Source organism: Pituophis catenifer, unplaced genomic scaffold (genome assembly GCF_029215685.1).
Source record: "Pituophis catenifer annectens isolate HBS135680 unplaced genomic scaffold, rPitCat1.0.hap2 SCAF_1, whole genome shotgun sequence".
In the NCBI taxonomy this organism is placed as follows: domain Eukaryota; kingdom Metazoa; phylum Chordata; class Lepidosauria; order Squamata; family Colubridae; genus Pituophis; species Pituophis catenifer.
In genome coordinates, this window is record NW_027256881.1 from 234,912,262 (window position 1) to 234,937,374 (window position 25,113).

Here is a 25,113-nt window from a genome sequence, read left to right on the forward strand (position 1 = left end):
AAACAGTGGGATAATCGAAATAGCCTTAATATTTCATCAGGTCAGTCATTGGAATTGAAAATTGCCTCTATCCCACTGTAATATGACTGGCAAATTACACCATTAACCACAGGCTGTTAAATGCAAACCCTTTCCCTAAGGGTTTCCAATGATGTGACTATGGAATATATCAACTGATGCTTCTTTTTGCCTCAGAATAAATGCCCTGCCACCATGCCTCCCCTGCTTTCTGTGGGCAGCTAATGTTTTTACTTGGGAGAGTTTTGCTTCTGACTTCTACCAGGAAGTTCCCACTCCAGCAATCAATTAGATTATTGTACAAATATGTCTGTACTTATCAGTAAGCGTAAGGGCACAACCCAACAATGAACCCAGGACTACAGATTCCAAAGAAAATTGCAACAATGGAACACAGGTATTAACATATTTACTTTTTTTCCTCCACAGATGTTTTATGTTCATGTTCATTATGGATACAATGAAACCAGTTCTCCTTGAACTCCTCACAACTGATAATGAGGTAAATGGTATTAACAGGTCCAGTTATTGTTAACTGATCACATAATGAACCAAATCTGGACAGCTTTGCTTCATTAATAAACCTGGGCAAGCTTAATCTCATAAACTGCTGTGAAGAACCTATTAGTTGCTTCACAGTATGTTAATTGTGGGTTGCTTTTGTTGCTGTTTGTCCCATGGGTGGTGTTTCTACTTACAGGCTGAATTTTTGCAACATGCCCACCCATGGTGGTTTTAATCATGTGTTCTTGAACAAAGCATAGTTGTGGAATTGGAGGTCACATAGCAAGTGAAGCCAAACCAGACAAAGTGTGGTCTAGCATAGAGTATGAATCCAGTCCCAGCAGGAAAAAAAATGAGAGCAACCCAGTTTTTGTCAATTCACAGAGCCTTGGGAGTGGAAAGCATTACCTTGAGGCAGTGGTGAAATCCAAATTTTTTTACTACCAGTTCTGTGGGCGTGGTGTGGCTTGGTGGGTGTGGCTTGGTAGGCGTGGCAGGGGAAGGATACTGTAAAATCTCCATTCCCACCCCACTCCTGGGGAAGGATATTGGAAAATCTCCATTCCCACCCCACTCTGGGGCTAGCCAGAGGTGGTATTTGCTGGTTCGCCGAACTACTCAAAATTTCCGCTACCAGTTCTCCAGAACCTGTCAGAACCCGCTGGATTTCACCCCTGCCTTGAGGAAGAAAAGCTATTCTCTTTCTCTGTTACTTTGGTTAGGATTAGTAAACAGATGTATGCTTCAAAAGAAGACATAAAACCTGAGATTACCAAGTGGAAAATGAATGAACTTTATTTTCAGGCTGTGTGAAGCTGGCAATGGCACAGTAACTGTAGGTACACAAAAATAAAATGAGTAGTTCATTCCCCACTTGGATCACAGTGAGAGGATTCAATCTTAAACCTTCTCTGTAAAACAACCTTTGGCCCATTTGGAGGCCTCACGTCTGACTACAATTTTCACTATTGTGCTGGGTAAGGATGACCAGAATTCTATTCCCTGGATCTGGCAAATATCAGACTGGGGCAGAACAGAATATGAAGGCAGTCAAAGCAAATTAAAGGACAAACAGCCCTGCCATATGAAACTTAAAACCGTGACATCTTCAGGGCCCTTAGAAGGTCAGTAACACATAAATGGACTAAACCCAAAAGCAACACTGGTGTTTTCCACACCCATGCTGCCATTTCCCATAGAAAGGAGAAAAATGCACTTGGAAAGCAGTTGTGGTCTCTTTTAGGAGTAGAGAAGTTGTCTCCTCCTAGGCAGTGTACAGAAAATGTATTTCCAAATATCACAAATGTGTCTTCAGTCTTGGGATTCCATGAAATCTTTTGCTTACTGACAGTAGAAAGGGGGAAAGGCAGAGAAAAGGTTTTCAGACTGAACTGGGGTCCATGTCAACACTGGCCTGGCGCACAACCCGTCGAGACCTGGAACATGGCAAGGAAGATGGCAATTGGTGCTTCTTGGAAATTTCAGGATTCATCTGTCCCTCAAATTCCTTGGTCCGACTCACCACCAGGGCAGCATCAGCCAGCTGAGCCACTGACAGGCGATGCTGCAAAGGGGCCCTGCGCCCACACGAGCCAGACCCTTCCATGTGCCGAACAGCTTTATGCACCTTGCCTGGTGCCGGGTGGTATGAGAGCTGTTTGCAAGGCTGAGCATGGACTCTGGAACCTTTGCTCCGTCCCCTACGCCCTGGCCTCCGTCCATATGCCTGCTGGTCTCCTGGAAGAGACAATTTTGCTGTAACCGGCTTTTCATTTTCTTCACTTTGGGATGACAGTTCACAGGTCTTCCTTTCAGCATGAAGAAATACCTGCTGAGAGAGGAAGAACTCATTGAGTTGCACATCACCAACTACATTGGATTCTCTTTGATTTACTTTGGCTTTACTTTGACCATGTCATGCATGCACATTCATTCGAGAAGTCAATGCTAGGAATGGTTAGTGGATCAAGAAGAAGGGGCAAGCCAGAAACATACTGGTGTGACTCCATCAAAGCTGATACAAAGATGAACATCCAACAACTGAAAGAAGCTATGCATGACAGGAGAGCACTTGCCTATAGTTGCCAAGAGTTGGACATGATTAAATGGTTAAAACCAGCAGTCCACCACCTTTGTGGCTTGGTGGCCTGGCTGGGGGGAGGGGGGAGAGGGGAACTGGGCAACATGGTGCACATGCAGCCCTTGCATGAGTAGCAGGCCGGTGTGCATGTGCAAGTGCCTGCCAGCCCGCTGCTCGCACAAGTTGAGCTGCGTGCGCATCTGTGCTCCAGCAACCACTGACGCGGCCCAATTCCAAATAGGCCACAGCCCAGTAGTAGGGTATGGCCTGGGGGGTTGGGCACCCTTGGTTAAAACTAGCACTTCCTCCATCACTTTAGTTTCCATATTCCACTGCTCTTGGTTAACATTTCTATGCAACTGGCTTGGAACACTTTCGTTTTAGAAACAAAACATTGGGCAGCTATTGCTAAGGCTTGTATGCTTTTATTCTCTCTTAGAAGCATCTAATTGAATAATTTTACACTAAACTTTTTTAGGTCTGGCTGCTCCATCTCCATTCATTTTACTTTCTCTGACCTGACTTATTAGACTAATACAACTCTCCGTCCCAGAAATGTCACCTATCTTCATTTATGCAGTAATTTGGGACTTTTGGGAATCTGGTACAGCAAATCATCATGCACAACCCTTAGTAAGAGAGGGTCTTAGAGCCTTCTAGGGTACAATCAATCAAATTCATTATTCAGATTCTAGTTCTGACAGTCCAATCTGTAGCAGAACCTAGGTCCTTCATTTCAGATTTTGGAAGATGAACTTAATTTTAACTCTTGATAAGGTGCTTGCTCAGGTGAGATCATGTTCATGTTTGCTTTGTTAAAATTGTGTCTCACATTTTACTAGTTTTAATACAAGAGATTACATATTCTTTTTTTAGGAGGAGACTATAGGGTTACTACTCTTGAAAAAAAAACCAGACCCAGAAGATCTGTATTTCAATATCAGTACCAACATTACAGGTAGTTCTTAGTTAATGATAGTAATTAGGAATGGAAACTCAGTTATTTTGCAACATTGTCTTAAAGTGCGACATCATGTAACCATGCTGACTTATGACAGCTATTCCGGAAATTCCAGTTGCCATAGTTAGGCAAATCTTCCACGATTGTTAGGCACAATGTCATGGGATTGCCATTTGAAATCTCCAGCCAGCTTCCCTATTAACTTTTGTTTGTTGGAAGCCGGCAGTGAAGGGCGCAAATGGCAATCACAGGCCTCTAGGGATGCTGTGATGGCCACAGCTTTGACGATCAGCTGTAAGTCAGCGTTGTAACTTAGAATGGTTGCTGAACAAATGGTCATTAACTAAAGAACATAATCTTAATAGTATGCTTTTATTTATGGGTTTACCCTGCTATTTTTTGATATAATTGTATTTCTAATTGTAAACCACTACAATATTTCTTTATAATTGGAAACCATTACATTTTAAATAAATAAATATCCGATGTCAGTTTTACTCCCTTCTTGTATTTCTAGATTGTAAACAGTCTCTCTTTTCTGCTCCCCATTCACTCCTGCTCAGTTACCTTTACACGATTCCATACCTCTTCCTCAGGTGTGCCCTCCGTCACAGAGATGTGTTCTGGGCTATCCATCTCACTGATGCTGCGCATAATTGCATAAAGATTAATGCGTTCCCGTCGGAGTACGGGTGGCTTCTCAGGTACTTTCATGGTAGCCAGGTGTCTCCGCACCTCCTCAGCTCCTGAATCATCTGATGCCCCAGGTTCTTCTGCTGCCTGAAGACTGAGCCGGGGGCTGCCTATGGAGGGCAGGGGATAACTGGGATTCTCAGAAGGCTCATGTAAAGGACGAAAATAATACTGGGGAGTTGTTACTGGCACTTCTGGTTCTTCATCTGAGCTGCTCAGAGTCTCGTACTCCAGGCTTCCAGAATGATCACTGCTGGCATCGCTTATATCGGAAGAGCCTCCTGAGGGGGCATCTCCCACCTTTTGTTCCCACAGGCTGCTGTGACGGCTGCATAGAAACATGAGAGGGGTATGACATTCTGGGATTTAAAGAGTAACAGGGTTTCTTCCTTTGCTTAGGAGATTGACAATGGCAGGTGAGTAAGGAATCCCTTACTATCTTTCATAAAGAGCTAAATAATTTATGGACCTATAATGAAGTCACAGGAGATAACTATAAAATAAATTTGCCACCGCTTGATTGCTCCTTCCAAAAGTACCTTTTTTAGCTGCTCCCCACTGAAATTTCCACAAAATCCATACAAATTGGAAGGAACAGAATAATTAGCACCCTATTTGTATAGCCCTATTCAGGCAAATTTTCCATTTTCAAAGGCTACCATTGTGCAGATTTGCCTATAAAATGGTATAGGACAGGAGAACCAATTTTAGAAGAAAAGATTGGCTCAGGCAACTGGATATCGTTCCACATCCTTTGTCCTTTACGTATGTATCAGCCCCATCAATAGTGTCCTCTTCCCTTCCAATTACCTGGCGTCCAGCATGCCCTGGTAAAGTTCCAGCTGTCTCATGAAGCCTGGATTGGGGTGAACAATTGGTCGCCGTTCTCGCACGTGACCAAGAGCCCGTTCCAGCGACCAACCATACTCCTTCATGGCATAGGCAATCACTGTGGAGCCAGAACGGCTCACTCCCATTTTGCAGTGCACCAAGACGCGAGATCCTTGAGTTCTGTGAGGGAGAATCATGGTCATAAACAGGGCTACCGCAATACCCAGAACAGAAAGAACTTCCAGGTTCTTGATTGGCTTCTTTAGGCACAGACTGTTACGTTATGATAATGTTCTCAGAAGTGAGCAATGCTTAGAACAGCTTTGGAAAGGAATCTGTTTATTCCAGAATATTGTTCCCACCAAGGATGGTGATCCTGAGTCAGGGATATCCTTCTTGTTTTTTTAAACGAGTGGCTCTGACAAATGAGGCAAGGATTCTCTCTCTCTTGTTCCCATACATAATTCCTTGTGGTTTGTGTCAAAAACTGTTTATGCAAAACTGGGCTCAGAGATTCACAACTAGCTCTTTGCCTGCATCAGTTCTGAATAACACGCGGAGATGTGCTCAGCTGCTGCTGAAAAGAAGAGTGAATAAAGAGGCAAAAAGAGAAATTCTTCCCAGTTTTGCAGATCGTCTGCATGTATGCAATATATGCATACATAACATTTCACAAGAGATGATGCTTCTTATAAAACTCTTTCTTAATTGAATCATTCCATACAAACACTAAAACTTGCCGCTCTGGACAGAGTGCTATTAACTGGATTAGGGCAAAATTAAATTAAACTCTTTACAATACATGCCAGTTCAACCATGTTTGTGTATGACAATCATCTTGATGCTCAATTCTCACCGAACATCTGAAATGAAGTTGTGGGTCTCCTTCCAGTATGGCAGTAATTGTGAGGCCTCTTCATCATAAATACGCACATTCATGTAAGTGAAATGCTCTGGGAAGAAGTTGTCAATCTCACGAGTCACATTGAGGATATGGCTGACTCTAAAGATAGGCAAGAAATCAAGCAAGTTTTCCCAATCCACTCTCATAAAGAGACTGTTAACCAAGTTAACCACTCTACCTAATTTTAGCAGTTTCTTCTATCCCCATTTACCTAGCCTTACCCTGTCTCCTAAATTTTCCTCCTACAATTACTTGGTGTCTCAGGATGGAACATAAACCAAGGGTTGAAAGTACTTCCAACAAGTCTGACCTGAGAGCAGTGGTGAAATCCAAATTTTTGTACTACCAGTTCTGTGGGCGTGGCTTGGTGGGCGTGGCAGGGGAAGGATACTGCAAAATCCCCATTCCCACCCCACTCCAGGGGAAAGGATACTGCAAAATCCCCATTCCCACCCCACTCTAGAGGGAAGGATACTGCAAAATCTCCATTCCCACCCCACTCCAGGGGAAAGGATACTGCAAAATCCACATTCCCACCCCTCTCCAGAAGGGTACTGCAAAATCTCCATTCCCTCCCCATTCCAGGGGAAGGATACTGCAAAATCCCCATTCCCTCCCCACTGCTGGGGGAAGGATACTGCAAAATCTCCATTCCCACCCCACTCTGGGGCCAGCCAGAGGTGGTATTTGCCGGTTCTCCAAACTGCTCAAAATTTCCACTACTGGTTCTCCAGAACTTGTCAGAACCTGCTGGATTTCACCCCTGCCTGAGAGGCATGGTAAATAGCTATCTCAAAGTCCAAGGATGAACTTCTAGCATTCTGAGCAACATCTTAAAGATTACAAACCTGTTCTTTTCGAGCTCCTCAAGGTTGGCTGCATTCCATTCAGAGCCCTGGAGGAACAATACCAGGTACACAACTCACTCTCATGATGTGTAAGCTATTAACAAATTTATGTGCATTATGGACTTCTTATAGCAGTATATTCAGAACCTAACTATACTTTAAGCAAAGTCAGTGGTACAAGCCCTGCTCCGTACATTTTAGAGTAGAAAAAGGTAGAAAGTACTTTTTCATGCTATCCCATGAGAAAATATAGGTAAAAAAAATGTCACAAAGCCCCCTTAAGTTCTATTTAAAGAAAATGTGCAGGGAGTATAAACACTGCATTTTGGAGATCACTTATTCACCAATCATCCACCTAAAATGTGTGAATGCCATTTGTAATGGTCATTTTGTTGAGAGTGTGTGTGTGTGTGTGTGTGTGTGCACGCACATATGCGCGCGCATTTAAAAATGATTTGGAAAGCACTTTTTTAAAGCAGAGGTAACTTTTTTCAGATTCCGTACAAGCCTGAAAACTTGTTATTTCTTTAAAAAAAATCACTAAAGGTGCAGTTCTTTTAATACATCAATTTTTACGTGTATTTTGTATTTTTTTCAAGTTAATGTAGAAATCTGAAAGACACAACTGCTTTAAAACGATTCTGCACTCTACTCCCACATGTTCCAAAGTAACTCTACTGGTCATTTCTGAAGCATGCACAGGCCTCAACCACATGTAATGAAATAATTATTGCATCTCCCAATGCAATTTTAGGTATATATTCTCAGAAGTGAGCTCCATTGCGTTCATTGAGATGCATACCCAGGGAATGCAAAGTAAGATAATCATACCCAGCTTTTTCCTAAATGAAGCAGTTTCCAATTTCCCCAGAGGCAACTCTTGCTATGTACATGTATACATCCAGACTAGACTGTATTGTTTCTCCATTTCATATAATACATGTGGATATATGCATAATTTTGTACTTATTTATTTTAGTCATGTTTATATAGTATATATTGGAGGTGGTGACCTTTTGAGAGCTGTATGCAATGAAATTTTATTTTAATGTATGTCGATTAGTATACATTTTAAAGTGACAATAAAGTTATTCTAAGTCTAAGTCTACAGCATTCATGTTATTAAAGTCCAACTGTCTTCTTCTGTTTCCCAACTAATACAGTCTTCAGTTTTGCTACAGCAAATAGCAGAGAACAGAACATGCAGAGTTTAGCTGCATACAATGGGGCAGAGGGAAGCTTATTATTTCAAGGCTCAGGGCAGACATAAGATTTGACTCAATTTCACACCAAAATGGCAGTAAACCTCAGGAAGAAGAAATTGTGCTACTTACACTAACACAAATTTCTACATCGCCACTGAACTAAATGTTAGCAATAGTGAATATAATATCAAATTAGACCTATCTGCAGATAGTAAATAAAGGAAGCTATAAGTCAAAAATGATTAGCCCAGAATATAGTGAGAAGCATTATTTGGCAAGTCAGTAACTCTCATAGACTTTATTGCAGGCTGTTGAATTAAACAGGTCATAGGCAGTCTATTTTGTATTCTGTACTTGAGGAACCACTGTCCCTAAAGCAATGTTATTAGCAAAGAGGATGCTATTGCTCCCTTGGAGAAATACCTGAATTTTTATATGCTGTATGGTTTTCATTTGTAAATCACCCCGAGTCATTCAGGTGAGATGAATGGTATATAAATTTGATTAATTAATTAATTTCCTGGTAGAAAGCTCACTACAGAATCAGAATTTTTCCGGGAAAATTCAACTGTATGTGATAAACTCCCCAATGAGGCCCATTCCAAAATACTAGATTTCCACTTTCAGAATTCCAAATCAAACATTAACCATGTTAATTAGAATTCCAGGAACTGGAATTCAGTTGGAATGGCTGATTTCTATGATACTACTTTTAACAGAGGCCTGTGAGATACAACAGGGGTCCCCAACCCCCATCCCCCGGGCCACGGACTGACACTGGCCCATGGTAAGCCAGAAATTGGGCCATGCAAACAAGAAAAGTCCTATCTGCGCACATGCGAGATGTAGGCAGCACACGAAAGCATACCCCCTCCAGTCCATGGAAAAACCTCACTCCATGGAACCGGTTCCTGGAGCTCAAAAGGTTGGGGCCACTGGGATAGAAGATACTACTTCTTTGGGGAGTAAGGCTATTAGATGGCAGCAAAATACCTTTCAGTCCTGTAAGGTAGACCAGACTAAGAAACCAATGCCATATGTCTAAAGCTACTTTTATTGGAACAGCTATGGTAACAGAATCTTAAAAATCTGAATGTGCTCCCGTCCTCCCTCACTTTATCTTAATGTGAATTAGGGAAGGTCCTGAGACATTTACTCAGATTAGTTTCTCAGAATGGAGTTAAGATGCACTTGTCTGATCATTACCCTGTAGCTGATTTTCCTCTACTCCTTCAAGGCTGTTCTCTAGTCTCTCTATATCACCAATCAAGAGGCACCAATTGTAATCCTTGGGATCCTTAACCACTGGAAAGCTGACATCAGGGGTCCCCTCTTGTATTTTCTTACCAAGTAGAGGTAGTCAAAGATCTTAGAAGGCCGATCCATTTGTGCCATGATAAGCAACATTTCATTGTCAATAAACTCCTTGTAATCTTTCAGACTACAGCCAACCCGCCGCTCCAGTTCTGTACGAATCTACGGAAAAAAATGACTGATGTTATCTTCCACTTGGGCTTTTTCCTAATCACACACATCCTATTCGCTATTCTGCCATATAGATTCTGACTTCCCAGATATTTGCCAATCCTCCCCAATCATTTTTCTTCCTATTAAGAACTGTCACGTTTCTTGTGCTCATAGTCCCATCTATTCACACACTTTGCCATTCCCGTTTTCCCCCACACTCCCATCACCTCCTATTCCAAGGTCCTCTGGTCCCAACATCCCACCTCCTTGGAGGTGATGCTCTCCAGGTCAGTGGTGCCCATCACCTCACGCAGCTTGGCCCGGATCGTCCGCTCTGTCACGTCCTGTGCTGTCTGCCTGAGGCACAGAGATAAAGGGTCGGCAAAGCTCTCGGCCCACCAGACTCTTTCCCTAACACTATCACCTCAGGTTTCCCACACACCCATACCCATTCCCCCCAGCTGCAGGGGTATAAATCTAATATTATTCTGAGCCTTAACATTTCCTTACAATAATTTATTCCTTTAGGCCTAAAAAATGCCACAGGATTAATAATGGGATTTGAATAGCATCTCCCATCCCCCATTGCAATTTTTCAGTCTAGGTTATTGGTCTGGACTTCAGAGGCAAGACTCAAGAAGAGGGCATGGTATGCACTAGACTGACTGGGATGGTTGTCCAAAGTTTGCCTGGGTTTGGGATTACTACACTGTGTAAAATCCTTCTAGGAAACCTCACAGGCCTACAATTAGCTCCAGGGGGAAAGGGGGCATCACTGACTGGTCTGAGAAGATGGAGGGAGACGTGGGCCGCACAGATTCCAGGTCAGACATGGCTAGCCACTCATTAATGCAGCTCTGGTCAGAATTCACAGCCTTCTGATACCACTCGGTCCAGTTCAATGCACCCCCTCCAGGAAAATAGTTGTTGGAGACTGCTTCGTTGCATGCTTTGTGCAGCACTTGCAGTGCTGACCTGAGAGCAGAGAGAACAATTAGATCCTGAGAATATGAAGTCATACTTAAAAGTGTTCAGAGCAGGAGAGATCACATCCAAGAGTGATCATAAACTGTAGTGGTTAATCCCATTCTTTCATTTTTCAGATACAGTTAATGAGTACAGGACAACTGAATATATTTGTAATACTTTCTAAGCATCATAAAATTTAAACTTTTATTTTTTTTAAAAAATAAATATGATTGACAGCTAAAGAACTCCAAATTTTCCTTTTCCATTTTAAACCCTTTGGAAGGTACTGCTGTCATTAGAAAAAAGCAAAAAAAAAAAAAAATTCCTTCACAGCATGAAGGGCAGTAATAATAGTTTCAGTATCTTTCCTGATATTCATTTATTGCCTTCTATGGATATCTTAAATATTGTTCATCCAATCAAGAGCCTTGCTCACCACATTGTCTGGACAGAGATGGGCTTAAAGATCCGTGTTTGTCCCCCAGATGTCACACTGAAGCCCCTAAAAAAGAATAGGAGAGTCAACTCTTAAGTAACTTTGTACTCCAGGAAGATGGCAGATATCTGGAATGTTGCAAAGAAAAATGTAACAGTATGGAGAGTTGTGAAATATCCCAAAATACTAGATTCCATTGTTGGCTGAAAGAAAAGAACATTCTCCTCAAACACATAAAAAATTAAACTAGGCTGTGTCTGCCTTTTGGAATGACATCAGAATTAATCCACAATTTCTAAAAATAGATTCTACCAGTTAAAGTTATTATGTCAACCCTACCTCCCCTGTTCTCTAAATCGTGTAGTTGTTCTAAGGGCTAGCCTGGGAAAATCTGGTTTTGAAGAGTGGCACATGAATGCTAAGGATAAATCAATCAATAATAATCCTAGAGAATCTTGGTTTTTATATATAAAATCTTATTTTTATTGAAAAGGATTTTATAGACGTAAGCAACCAAGAGTAAATTAATGGAATTTTATTGGGATGTGGCAAGAATGGGCGGATATATAATTTCGTTTTGGGGCATAAAGGGAGAGGGCTCAGTCACAAAGCAACTCCAATGAGGAAGGAAAATATTTAAAGCATCGTCTCCACAAAGTGCCTTTACTGTATATTAGCAGCAAGGCTGCTTCCTGGACACAGCTGAATGTGGGAAAGTTTTGGGAAAGCAATTGATGGATTCCCTGCTGTTCTGTTCTCCCCCTTCTTTGCATTGCCACCGATCACTTCTCTGAATGTGGAGCGGCTTTCTAAAAAGTCCTGAGCAGGTCAATATTTCTGGACCTAGAATTTTGAAAAGGACATTCTAGGATTTCAAGCTCTCCTACCTACAGCATGAGTGGTGGGACCATTTCTCCCAGTTGTATCAACCTGGCAAGAGAAGCATGTCCTATCCATTAGAAAGTGGACCCTGGAAGTGTAATAGTATGAGCGAATGACCTTGGGAGACAGGAGAGGGAGCCACAGACTGAGCAACCAGCATGTAAAAGATATCTCAGTTCACAGAAGGATTGGAGGGGGCATAGGAAACATTTCAGGAGGGACTCTCCCTAGTTTTCTGGAGAGTAAACGAAAAAGAGGAGAGAAATACTTTCAGTTTTGCAAGGTTCTGTTAATGAAACCTTACAATGAAGATAGAGCTAGTAGTTCTGATTGTATTTCTTGTCTACCTTGCAAGACTTACAAAATGAGAGCCTTTTCTGTTGTGGGGCCCGATTGCTAGAACATCATCCCCCTACAAACCAGATTCACCCAACCCTGCTAGCCTTTTGCAAGGACATAAAGGCTTGATTTTGCCATTGAACCTGGAACTCTGACAGCGTGGGTGAGTCATTTCTTGGTTGTGTTAATTGTTATAATTATTAGTGCTGGTGTGAGTTGTTTTTTTCTTGATTGCCACTTATGTTATTTATGTGATTATATCATTTTTATAGTTTTTAGATATTGTTAGCAGCCCAGAATCAGGTACTTGAGCTGAGTGGCCATGTAAAACAATTAAAGAAAACTGCTGCTTTTAATCCTGCCACACTAACACATATTCTACCTCCACTTATGCTTATTGAAGTTTATATACAGGGGTTACTACTGTACTGGATTTTAAACTGTAAATCCATTTGGGAATTTTTTAAAAAAATTATTTTTGAAAGAGCCATGCAAACTGATTGTGATATATTAGTATTTTGAGAATGGCAACAAATGTAATACAATGCAGGTATAGCAGAAGTAGCTTCTGGAAAGATACAGATGTTGGGGGGGGGCAGACAAAATGAGATAACTTGTACTGTAATATTAAAATACAAGCTACGTAACTTATATACTTGCTTCTAGTGTTCTTGATGTAAGAACAAAAGGTCATTGTATTATAACATCACATTTCATCAGTTTTTTTGGAGGGGGTGTTACTGTGACTTGCAGCAGAAGGGAAGGGTCTTTTAAAAAAAGGAACAGATGGAAAAGAACACAATACAGAAATGGTCGGTTCCATAAGATAAAAAGGGAAGGATCTAACCCAAAAACAATTGAAATCTCTTAGTGGTTTAGAATATACTTTATGCCACTTCTATTTGTGGAATAGAAGTAGAGAAGGCATCACCTGTTTATTCCACACTTGTAACATAAAAAAAAAATCAGGTACACTTTGTACGACCTTTCATTATCCCAATCTATTTATGTATGCAAAGCAAGCTCCTGATAGAAACTTAAAAGAAAACAAAAAACTGCAATTATATGGAATAATATAAAGGAATAGTTGTCTTACCCATCGCCATCAAGGAAAACCTGTGTGTCACTCCAAAGTGGAAGCACCATACCCAGTGTGCAGGTAGCCAAACTATTTGAGAAAGAGAAAAAGAAGGAATTAGAGAGCCTCTGAAACAAGCATTATACTGCATGTCTGCTTTGGAGACTGGTTTCTTTGGCCTTTATCTGGATCCTTTCCTAAACTTGCAATCATTTGATAAATACTATGAAAATAAATATATTATCAGCAAGTTTTCAGTGAAACAGATGTTTCATAGCAGAGAGACGATATTATGCAGGCAGGAAATATTTGTGGTGGCTAAGAAGAAAACACAAAACATTTTTATTTTGCTTCTTGATTTGCAATTCTGCTGTAGCAAAGTTTACTTGCTTCCAGCTGAACTCATAAATGAAAGAACTCACTTTGGAAAAACAGTAGAGGGAAAGAGAAAAAAACCCTCTACGAACTGCCAAACTGGTTTGACCAGGGAATAAAATACATATAGCAGGCTACAAATGCATGAGGCAAGGAACAACTGTAAAACTAAAGTAGTTCTAATGAAGATTTTTCTATGTAACTACTTTTATGAAGAGAACAAAGGAATTATGAACAGGAGCACAGATGCATTTGTTTACTTCTAATAATAGCACCAAATTCCAAGTATGACTCCTAGTTGTTTACCCAAAACAGTAAAACACAAAATGAATAAAAGAATTAAACTGCATTACAATAATTATCCCCGGCACCTCTTCACAATGGCGATAATTACAATTACCTATTGAAGTCTCTGTGGAATGGTAATGTTCCTAAATTACATCAGGTGGCTGCCAATTGAACCCCTAGGGGAGGGTACTCCAGAAGGAAGGGTCTGCAACAGAGAAACTTTACCTCCAGGTTTCCCCTCAACAACCTCCTGTACACAGGGGCCTTGAATATCCTTCCTTGGGATGTGCAATCAGGCTAGGTCAGTTGTAGATTGAAGACCTGATTCTAGAGATATCTAGAAGTCAAGCCACGTAGACCTTTAGAAAAGTACCCCACCCCCCAAAGATTAGCACAAATGAATAAGGAGAAATCCTCAATATGCTGGAAGTGTGGAGAGACTGTTGGGAATTACTACCACATGTGGTGGGAATGCCCAAAGGTGCAAAAATTTTGGAATTTATTAAACTGGCTGGAACAAATTTTGTCAATATAGAAGTCAAACCGGAATTTTTCTTACTGGGAATTATAGAAAGAAAATATAAAATTTGGCTCTTGCATATGATTTAAAGTAAACACTGAAGAATGTTCTCTCTTTTTCTTCCATTTCCCCACAAATCATTATTTAGAAAATGGAATTATGTGGCATGACAGGCTAACAGGCTAAATTGGAATCAATGGGTTGATTTGCAGTACAGGCAAGGGCATCTGGCTCCCAGCTCAATCAAAAAGTTAAGCTCCAGGGTAATTTAGGTATGCAGGTATGGTTAATAGGGTCAAACATATTTTGCTTTCCAGAATATTTTCTTTCATTACCAGCCATTACTGAAAAACTTATAAAAGGACCTGAGATTAGTGAGAGAACAACCAATGGATTCTCAGGGCAGATAAAACTACAGCCTCAGTTGTAGGTAGAGCCAAGTTAATCCACTGCATTAGCCAAAGTTCACTGAGAAAACCAGAATGGATGAAAGCCCAGAATGAAGGTTTATAAACCAAGGCTCATCCACATGCTGAGACAAAACTAAAGTAAAGTGTGTTAGTGTGATGTGTGAAACCTGGTCATTCTAGCTATTTCTCAGTATAATACCTTTCGTTTTCCTGATGTCACTGCACCCTTGCCATCTCACCTTTCATCAGGGAAGTCCACCCCCAAAAGCACCATCTCGCTCTTGCTCTCCCTCTCCATTGCTGAGACCACCAACAAGTATCGGATTCTATAAACTCGTGCTGACTCCAGTCTCACAGCCTGCAAGGAAGAAAACATACTGCATGTTTGCCTTCTGGTGCCACTTACATCAATACAATCTCCACCATGAAAATGTGTGGTGCTGCCCACAGATCAGGAAGGATTTTGTTCAGAAGCAAATGGAAGCTGTTAGGAGCCCCGAGTCTTGACCACACTTCATATTTATGCTTACATTAAAACTAATGTGATTTATACCAAATCATGGTTAGCAACACATATGTACAGAATCTAACTAGTCCTAGAAGAAAAGAACGTCATTCCTTCTTGGCAGAAGTGGAACAGTGGAACAAGTTCCAACAGTGGAATTTGAGCAGTGGTTTGAGAACTTTTTTAAAAAAATATTTATCTAGAAAAAGACACATTTGCAAGTAAGCTGAAGTGTGCTTTGCATTGCATTGCATTTGGTGTTTATAAACTAATTTCCAAAAAGTATGAATCTTATCTGTAAAATCATGGTGTATCAAGATTTAAATTTAAAAAGTCAGACTATGGTATAGAACTATAGAAGTTTGTAATTCATCTTAGTTTTCATCCTTAGGAACTTTTGTTGTTTTTTCCTAAGTTAAGATGCCTGAAATTTTAAAGTACATTCACACAATGTACTACACTGATTGTGTATTCACAAGCTAGTTTTTACATTTTACCCCCATTTTGAGTGATTCCTTAACAGCCTTCTGTGGCTAAGCTTCTAAAATGATGAATATCTGCAAGACATTTAATAGTATTAGTACTGCAATAGCTTATTTTAATTGTTAATTGCAGATAGACAAGGAAAGGTGAATTCTTCTATCAACTCCTTAGAGATATTATTTAATTTTTAAATAATATTTATTACTGTATTTTATACTTTTCTCTCCAGTCTGGCTACTGATATCTTGTGCAAATATTGATAATCCGGCAAAAATCACATTCTGCAGTTCTTCCTGGCTACACTTCAAAAATGAATAGGGCCAAGGTCTGCTTGGGCATGGTATCAGAAATCTTAGGGGATGAAATGGGCCCCTTAAGTATCTGCATCTTCAGAAAACAAACACAAAATGAATGTTTTAAAGTCCCCTTTGGGGAATCACTACCAGCGTAATATGAAGTGTGATTCCAGCCTAGATTTTACAAATCCTTTGGTGATGGATTCCACACTAGCAGCTGACATGGAAAACCAGCAGTTTTGCAAAGATTCTTAAGCAAGATGTGGAGGTGTGGACAAAATCCTTGGGGCTCCTGAACTGAGAGGACCCCCAATAGATGTTCATTCATATTTGATCCACTTTTCACTAGGCAAGGAGTAGATCGACAATAGAGAACCAACTGATGTTCAGAGTAGTAATGTGTCCGCTATAATTTTTTTCCCTAACTGAACAACCCCTGGCAAGCTTCCAAAAGGAGTTAGGGTCTATCAGAACACAACTTGATAGCCATGGCCTGAAATAAATTGTTCCTGATGCTTGGAGACTGCTATGACTCACTCTCTAGGAAGAAGAAGAAAAAAGGAAAACAAAAGTTATTTAAGCCCATCTGGAAATCTCCCAGCAGAGGCCTCAGAGACAAAATTTGGATCAGGCTCAGCAGAGACGCCAGCTTTGGCTGCTCGCCCAAGAGACGAAGAGCCCCACAGGCCATAAATGGGGAAGTGGCTGAGCTCCTGGCTGAATGTCTGAAATCCAAATTCCAAAAGGGAAAAATTCTTCCCCACCCCACCAGAAGGACAATGAGCGCTCGAAGAGAGAGTCCCAGAAGATGGACAGGGCTGAGTTCATTTCTCACAAGACTGCCAAGTAGCATCAGTTCTGGTTTTGCTTCACAACAGGAGATAGGAAAAAGCAGGCTATTTCAGGTCATGAACAAGTAGTAATATGAAGAAGGAAGCCACTTGGAAAGTCTGAATCAGCCTGGGAAGCAATCTGGGTTTTCCAGAATTTCTCTTGAGGGAATAAACTTGTGTCTCCTGCAATCTGCAGGAGGCAACTTGCACGATGGACTGGGGGGATTGGCGGGGGGGGGGGGGGGGGGAGGAGAAGAATACAACAGAGAACATGAGAACAAAACTCTTCTGTATTTTCTAGAGTTAATTTCAGCCACCCCGGAGGTGCATTTAGCTACAGTATATGAAACCTCACCTGCAATTTGAGTGATATGGTTCAGATCAGTGGTGGGTTTCAAATTTTTTTACTACCAGTTCTGTGGCTGTGGCTTGGTGGGCGTGGCATGGCATGGCTTGGTGGGCGTGGCAGGAGAAGGATACTGTAAAATCTCCATTCCCTCCCCACTCCAGGGGAAGGTTACGGCAAAATCCCCATTTCCTCCCGATCAGTTGTGACTCGGGAGGCAGAGAATAGATGGGGGCGGGGCCAGTCAGAATCTTTACTACTGGTTCTCCGAATTACTCAAAATTTCCACTACCGGTTGTCCAGAACTGGTCAGAACCTGCTGAAACCCACCTCTGGTTCAGATGCAGGTTTTATTGCATTACGGAAAAGCAGGTAACCACTAGTCTCTTATAAAAAACAAAAAAATGTGTCTGCAGAACAAAGTTGCTCCTTTCACTACTAATAACTAATTGCTGTATTAGCCAGCATGTTGAGGATCAGGGAAATGTTTCTTGCTATGTCATAGAGAAAAGCAGAGCATCCTGGATATTGAAGGGGGCTCAGCAGGAAAGGAACCTTTTTGTTCCTTAAACAAGATAGGTCAGGGCTTATTGGGTTCCTAGTTTAGTTTGATTGGCAAAGTTCTCTGGTCTGCCAGGAATGCCACATCTTAAGTAATCAGACAGCAAATGGGGAATTGGAATCAGAAACATCATTGGAGTATGAAGTTGCAGAAAGAAATGTGGGAAGACATTACTGCCTAGACTTCAGGCTTCCTGAGACTCAAGTAGCAATGCCTTTCCAGTCTCTACTTTTTCTCTGTTGTTTGCATCCCTTCTTCCTGTCATTAACAATCTTACCAGCTGGATGGTGTCTTCTGGCCGCAGCAGCTCTACCATTTGCTGTAAGTGCAGTTCTTGCTGCCCAGCAACAGCATCTTCACTTTTAGGTGTTAGGTCTAGGGGAGTTGCTGGACCCTCCTGGACCGCCTCCAACTTGTCTTCTTCTGGCAGGAGTAGAGCAGCTCCCTTGACCATGACAAAGCTGTGGCTGAAGAAGAAGAGGTAATAAAAAAAGAGTTGAAAGACCTGCTTAGGCCGTGCGCTAGTTGGAGAATGGCTGCTTTCAGGGAGAGGGGAAGTTTAGAAATGTGAAAAAAAGTAAGGGGAGGGGAGGGGAGGCAGGCAGGCAGGAAGGAAAAAAAGAAGGCCTGACATAGCCAACAGCTAATTTGCAAAGGACCAAGCTGGGCATGCCTTTTCAGCAGTGGGATGAACAAAATAGTGAAGGTCAGCTGGCATGGCAGAGTGCACGACAATAAGGGCGGCTGAACTGGAGCTTTCTGAGACTTCTGGGGTGGGGGGGGAGGGGGGCAGCTGCTTTGCACCATGTTATTAGAACTTCTTGGGTGTTTGGTGCTTCCCTGGCATGGCACTGTTTTGCTGCACTGTGAAGGCTTCCCAGGCATTGGTGCTACAGTGGGCAGGAGGCTGCTTTTTAGGTGTTCAATGCTTCCTGGGGTGTGGCACCTTTTCACTGCGCTGCTGGGCCAGGCTACAGCAGCTGAGGCTTCCAGAGGTGGCTGTGGCTTCTTTCCCTGTCCTCTTGCACAACACTGCAGCAACCCCAATTCATGCACGGCCTGTGCTTGACCCCCCCAGGGCCTCCCACACACACCCCTGAGACATCCCTGTGTTCCTTACCTGGGACTTCATCTGCTTAACAACCTGCAATTCTTACTTAACAATGGCAGCCAGGAATGCCAGGATTTTGGTCACTAAACAAAGTAATTACATGATGCCTCATTTAATGACTGCTTCATTTAGCAACCAAAATGTTTGTGCCAATTATAATCATAAATCAAGGGCTGCTTCTAATCAGCCAGCTATTGTGTACAGAGAAAAATGAATAAAAACTCTGCTGGCTTGAAGCGTTAACCTCCATCACCGAGAATTTAAAAGAACAGTTGGTTTTGAAATTAAAATAAAGCCAAAACAAAATCAAATAGTTTTCCTTCTAAAAAATATATTAAAAAGTCCAAACATAATTAATAATGAAGATTGAAGGAACCATATTAAATACCTATGTATTGTTTAGTTTTAGGTTTTATTGTTTCACATTTCTTAAAGTTATCCAAGGGGTTATGGTACAAACCACCCTCACTTTGGGGCACTTATATTTCTATAAAAGTGTGTGGGGAAAGACAAATAAAGGAAAAGGACTAAAGGGCTTCCTACAGTGACACACAGGAACGTGGGCAATTATGCCTTTACATCTTTTAAAAAGCAGAGCTATTTGGAAACAAAATTTAGAATAAAGAAGCAACATTTGGAAACATGAATGGTTTCATTTTTTCACTGATCAACTCCTACAAGAAAAATAGTCTATTTGAAAAATAGTAAATATTGCTTCAGAGGGAGAGAGATAATTTCATTCCATTTTGATTAGGGACCTTTCTGATACTATTAGAAATTAAATATAAATATATTTCCATATCTATAAATTGGGAGGATAACTTATCCTATTTTCTATACTTGTATCTAAGAATTTTCTTTCGTAGTATATGTTTTAGTAATCAGTATGAAATTATCATACTTCTGCTGTGCAGAGTGAGGAATTTTCCCTCTGAGAGGGATCTTTAGTATGGATCTTATGAAAATCAACCTTCCTAAAAAACCTTTCTTGGCCACACCTCGTATATAATTCTTTTAAGACCTATTTTTATTACAAAGAAGAAAGGCAAGGGAGCAAGCATACTACATTCAAGGCACTAATCTCCAGCATTATCTTTATATCCAAATGTTTCTTGGCTCCATTAATACTTTAGAAAAATGTGGGTGAGTCTCTCAGTCAATGTGGGTGACTGGTGCCCAGTCTCTCTTTGGCAATGTATTATCTACCCTGAAAAAGAGACAGCTAGTGTGGAAAGGTATAGAATATTAGGAGAGTAAGTTGTACAGATGGCACAGAGTTTTGATAAATGAGTGCTTGTTCATTTGATCAACCAACCAACCAATCAATAAATATGGTTTATGGTTATGTACTCATGGCAGCCATTTTATGAATAGGCAAGCATGTCCCTAGCAGCCATTTTGTCACGGTATCCATTATATGCTCTCAAATATTCAACTGATCATCAATCCAAAAAAGAAAGGGGAGGCCTGTTATAATATTGCATTCCTGATTGGAAAAAAAATATATGATTCTGGCTCCAGTATGCTTATGATCAGAATTTGGACTTTTAATTCCCTAAATGCTATTTGTCTTTAGCAAATTGGATATACCCTTTCCATAGCAATTTGAAACAATCTGTTCTATTTTTAAAAAATCTCAGATGGTTGCACATTCTTCCAATCTTGCTTTTTTTAGTGCTGGTATATTCCTGACAAAGAATAGCAAAATTATTGAGTTCCTAAACAAGCATTTCAGGAACATTCATACATTATGTGCATATTTCTTCATTTCTTCACCATGCAACTTAAGAATTGAAATCATTTCTTTAAAGTTTCAAAAAGAATCCATCTATCTCCATCCTCTGAGGGCATGTGTGTGTTTTGTTTTTTAATACCAAATTTAACTGTTGCTCATTGGAGGCATCACAGTTAAATTTTTATGATTAAAAAAAATGTGAAAATTTTAAAGGGCAGGGCCTGGAAAACCTATAACTAACCTACAACCTTTTAAAAATGATTATTTAAAGAATATTACGAACAATCACTACATACCGTCGCTGCAACTGTCTTCTTCTAGGAATATCTTCATCCTGCAAGGGATTTCCATATTGATTAGCATTTCTCTCCAATGCTTAAGGCTGCTTTTTAGGTGATTACAATGTTAAAAGAAGTGGTCACTTATCACATCCACCATAAATATCCCACACTTAGTCCCTTCTCCCAAAACTTTTCAGAGGCTGTAGCAGATCCTCCCAGTTAAGCAGAAGCTCTGAATTCTAATTCAACAATCACAGGAATCGTAAGAGATTGCCTTTCACTTAAAACTTTAGTAAGTGCTCTTGATCTAGAATGTGGGACATGACTTAAACCCTAACATAAGCTAACACACAACAAATAAACATGGCTCATTAAACAATTAACTATGCAGTCTCATAAGTTAAACAAGTCATTCCTCATACATAATTGGAATGGTAAGCTTACATGAATCAAAGGCTATTCAACACTGTTGTTAGGTGCTTAAATCAAGGGTCAAGACTGAATAGGCATAACTGATAGGATCTATCCTTAGTAGTGGTCTGACAGAATTTTCTTTGTACCAAGAAAACAATGTCCAATCCAAATATGTGGAGTCATCAAGCAACTATTTCTGCCATTGGCCTTGGCATGAGAAAACTTGGCATGACATAATGTTCTTATCCCTAATACCTCTGCGGCAAAAACAGATACTTTTGGGGACTTCTTTTTTCAACTAGAATCCTGAACATTCACAGGACTTCCATTGCAGAACTCTGGCCCCACAATCTATATAGCTGTCTCTTAGATCATTCGCTCTGCTTGTTCAGCTAGACATGGAGGAAGGAGGGAGGGAGGCATGTTGGCTATGGCAGCAACAAATGCCAACCCCTGGGAAATCTTGCTAAGCACCTCTCTCTCTACTATTTCACAGCAACACTAGTATATTCCCAATTTATGCTGACATGAAAAGAGCTAGAAACTTTTAAAAAAACTAAAAAAAAAACCTTAAATCCAAATGTATCACTTTCCAGTCAGTTCTACACTTTCATGATACAAGGACAGATCCATGGGATATTTCCAAGCTTTCTTAATTAAAGAAATACTGAGCATTTGAAGTAGCTATTTGTATATGGAATGCTTCAAATCCAGCTCATTTTATGGTAAACCAATATGAAAAAAACAACTATGCATTGGAAGCAAGAAACCATTTCTTTGAAGGACAGCACACATTTTTAAAGTAAATATAATTAAACATTTCAAAGGATTGTTTTCCTATCTTGAAATTCTGTCTCCATCTTTAAAAGGAAGGAAGAAGGATGATTAAATTTCAGTTCAGAGCACAAGACTGCTGTATTCATTTTTGCTTTTGGATCCAAATAAGGGCTCGTTTTACAGAAAAGTTACTGTCTTATAATTGTGGCCTTCATAGCTTTGCTAATTCTTAATCTGTATCAATGGCTAGAACACATGCTCTTTTATGAAGTCGCAGGCCAAGGTGCCCCCATTCCAGTAATGAGACCTATTTGTTAAGTTGCATGATGTAACAAGACAGAAGTTACCCTTTAGAATTCTAGTAACACTTTCTTCAAATCGAAAGTATTGCATATTTATTATTTTTGCAATGTCTACAACAGCCCTATATACAATTATTGCAGATGGTGAGGTTGAGGCTGAATGTCTTGCCCATTTTAAATGCCCAAGGCTAGGCAATAAGATTCCAGCTATGTGACATTACTGGTACAAAAAAACTTTCTGGCTCGTGCTCCTAATGCTATTCTAGTTCTCATTATTCTCTACCAGTCAAATATGTTGTTGCTCTGTGAAGTCAAATACTTCCAATTAGACAGTGTTAGATTTGCATTTAACAACCTTCTTGATTTGTAAGTAGCAAAAGCAAATCAAGCACCAGATATGCCCCAATGTCTGGCTGATGCTCTATAACTGCCCTGGCAAGTCCCATGTTGTATACATTTTCTTTCTGTGCCATAGCTTCACAAAAGCAGGAATTCTTCCAAAGACTTGGAAACAGATATGCAGAGGCCAGCTGGGCACTGTTCCCTTGCTTGTCTCTCATCCCTTTTCAGGATTCCTAGATTGGCCTTGAATTCCAGCTCTTGCATAATCTTATCCATGTGCTTCCTATTTTGTTGGCAATTTCCTGTGACATTTCTAAGCACCAGGGAAAAACAGCAAACAAACAGCACTTGTGCCACTTCTTAATTGCCAGTTCTTTGTGCAATGTCTAATTACACTTGAAACTCAAGATCATCCCACAGGCTTGAGAAGTGAGCTCAGGCACAGGTGCTCTAGTGCAAGAAGCCCAAGGCTCTATCCCAACATTGGTGTAATGGACTGGAAAGTCTTCCTCTTTAAGGACATTATGCAAGAGATAGTTCTGCAGTACTCCTTGGTCTCTGACGTTGCAATCTGTCAGGAGCTGACAGGAAGTAGTATGTTGTGAAACTTACTGACAAGCAACTCTTAGTGCCTACTTCTCTCACAGAAACTTGGGCTGTTGAAAACTGATTAGAGAAAATAGTATATTAATGGGAATGCAAGGAAAGGCCACAATTTGACAAGTTTCCAAAACTGCTTCCATACAAGGATAGGATAGAAATGCAGCAGTCTAGGAAGAGAAGGGAAGCACCTTTCAACAAGCCACTATAATCTGTTGGAAAAGAGATCGATAGACATGTTATAAATTGTATTTTTGCAGCTAAATCACTTCCTTGTTTTTGTTTTGACCCCTGCAATCAAGAGGACTGAAGTGCAAATCAACTGGCTTCCAGCAGCCGGACTGCTCAGGAGGCCTCTCATCTTCTGAGCACCCAGCACAAGACAGAAGCCAAGGCTACTCCTCCAGCACATGTCCAGACAGTGCCCCTGTGCATCTGATCACCCAGAATAACTTCCAGCCCTCTATTCTGTATTCTATACTATAGACACGGATGGCACAGATCTTTTCCAATGTTATTTTTAACATTTTAAGATGGCATTTTAATGTTAAAGAAACTGAAGCTGTAGCCAAAAATTTATTATAATAATAATTACCCTTTTGCCACTTTTTGGCAATTGTAAAGCAAATGGATGATTGCATCTATCTTCCATACTGCAAGTGGGAGTGTGGATCCACAGGGATCCAGGAGGAAAGACTTTGCCTAGAGTGTGGCAAAGCTCCCCCTCTCCCCATCCACCCAGCACAGCTGCTTCTCTTTTTTTTTTTTTTTTTTTTTTAATTTACATTACATGCACATTACCAGAGGAAAAAAAAAAGAGAGGCCTGCTAAAATCGGATACTCTCTCCCCTGAGCCTTCAAGGTTTTGTTTTCCTTGCCCTTAAGGAAACTGCAAGTACACGGTTTTTTTTTTCCACGAACAAGATGGTGAACTCTGAGGCCACTCTCTGCAAAACCCTGCTCACAGTTTGCAGTGACCGATAAGACAGATGGAAGCCAAATGCACTCAGGGAAGGGGGCCCCAGGTAGGACAGGCGTCCAAACATCCTCGGTCCCCCATCCCAGAAAGGAGAGACCGCGAATGTCCTCCGAGGAAAGAGCGTCTGAAAGGAGGGTCGGCGGCGGGATCAGAACGGAATGTAGGACTGTATCATCTTCGACAGTCCTGTCCAGCGTGAAAGGCACGGGACGGTTTTTTGGGGGGGAGGGGGGACTCACCTTGCAGCCGGTGGGGGTCGAGTGGCCACTCCCCGATGGGGATCGACAGACGGTAACCAGCGCCATGCGCGGACGAACTCCTGCGCTTTTCCTCCGCTCCGGGGGAGACTGAGACGGTGCCACTCGGAGCCAGCGCAACGCCGCCGCAAACCGTCTGTAGGAGGCGGGAGTAGCGGGCCACTCATTCACTCATCCCAGGGTGGGAGCCTGCCAACCGTAAACTTTCTGCTCCTTCGTCCAGCCACTCCGACGAACAAGCGCACGGATATCGTCTGCAAAGCAATACCGAGTACGTCCTTTCGGGGGTGGCTCTTAAAGGAACAGGCCCGAGTGGCGAAAGACCAGCGGCGGCGGGGGGAGGAGGAGGAGGAGGTGTCAATCCGCGGCAACTACGGGAACTCGCTTCCCAAGGCAATCCCCTCTCTCTGCTGTCCCGTTCTCCTAATCTTGGGCCAGGGCTCAGTAGTCCCGCTTTTACAGAAAGCCGGACCCTTCATACT

General features: G+C 41.3%; 1 protein-coding gene across 2 annotated transcripts; it reads right to left on the reverse strand.

Moving 5' to 3' along the window:
* Positions 1-1,291: 1,291 nt before the first annotated feature.
* SSH3 (slingshot protein phosphatase 3) lies at positions 1,292-24,910 on the reverse strand. Of its 2 annotated transcripts, none has more exons than XM_070957189.1 (14): positions 24,614-24,910; positions 20,976-21,013; positions 18,111-18,300; positions 15,048-15,166; positions 13,234-13,305; positions 10,917-10,982; positions 10,292-10,486; positions 9,775-9,868; positions 9,392-9,520; positions 6,840-6,886; positions 5,944-6,090; positions 5,067-5,267; positions 4,149-4,584; positions 1,292-2,350 (listed from the first exon to the last, which is right to left on the reverse strand). In XM_070957189.1, exons 1-14 carry the CDS (start codon positions 24,677-24,679, stop codon positions 1,904-1,906), a joined length of 2,247 nt encoding a protein of 748 aa, XP_070813290.1. In that variant the 5' UTR covers positions 24,680-24,910; the 3' UTR covers positions 1,292-1,903. The 2 variants fall into 2 exon arrangements, with proteins under 2 accessions (XP_070813290.1, XP_070813282.1); XM_070957181.1 differs by having other exon boundaries at positions 1,292-2,353.
* Between the last annotated feature and the right edge of the window lie 203 nt (positions 24,911-25,113).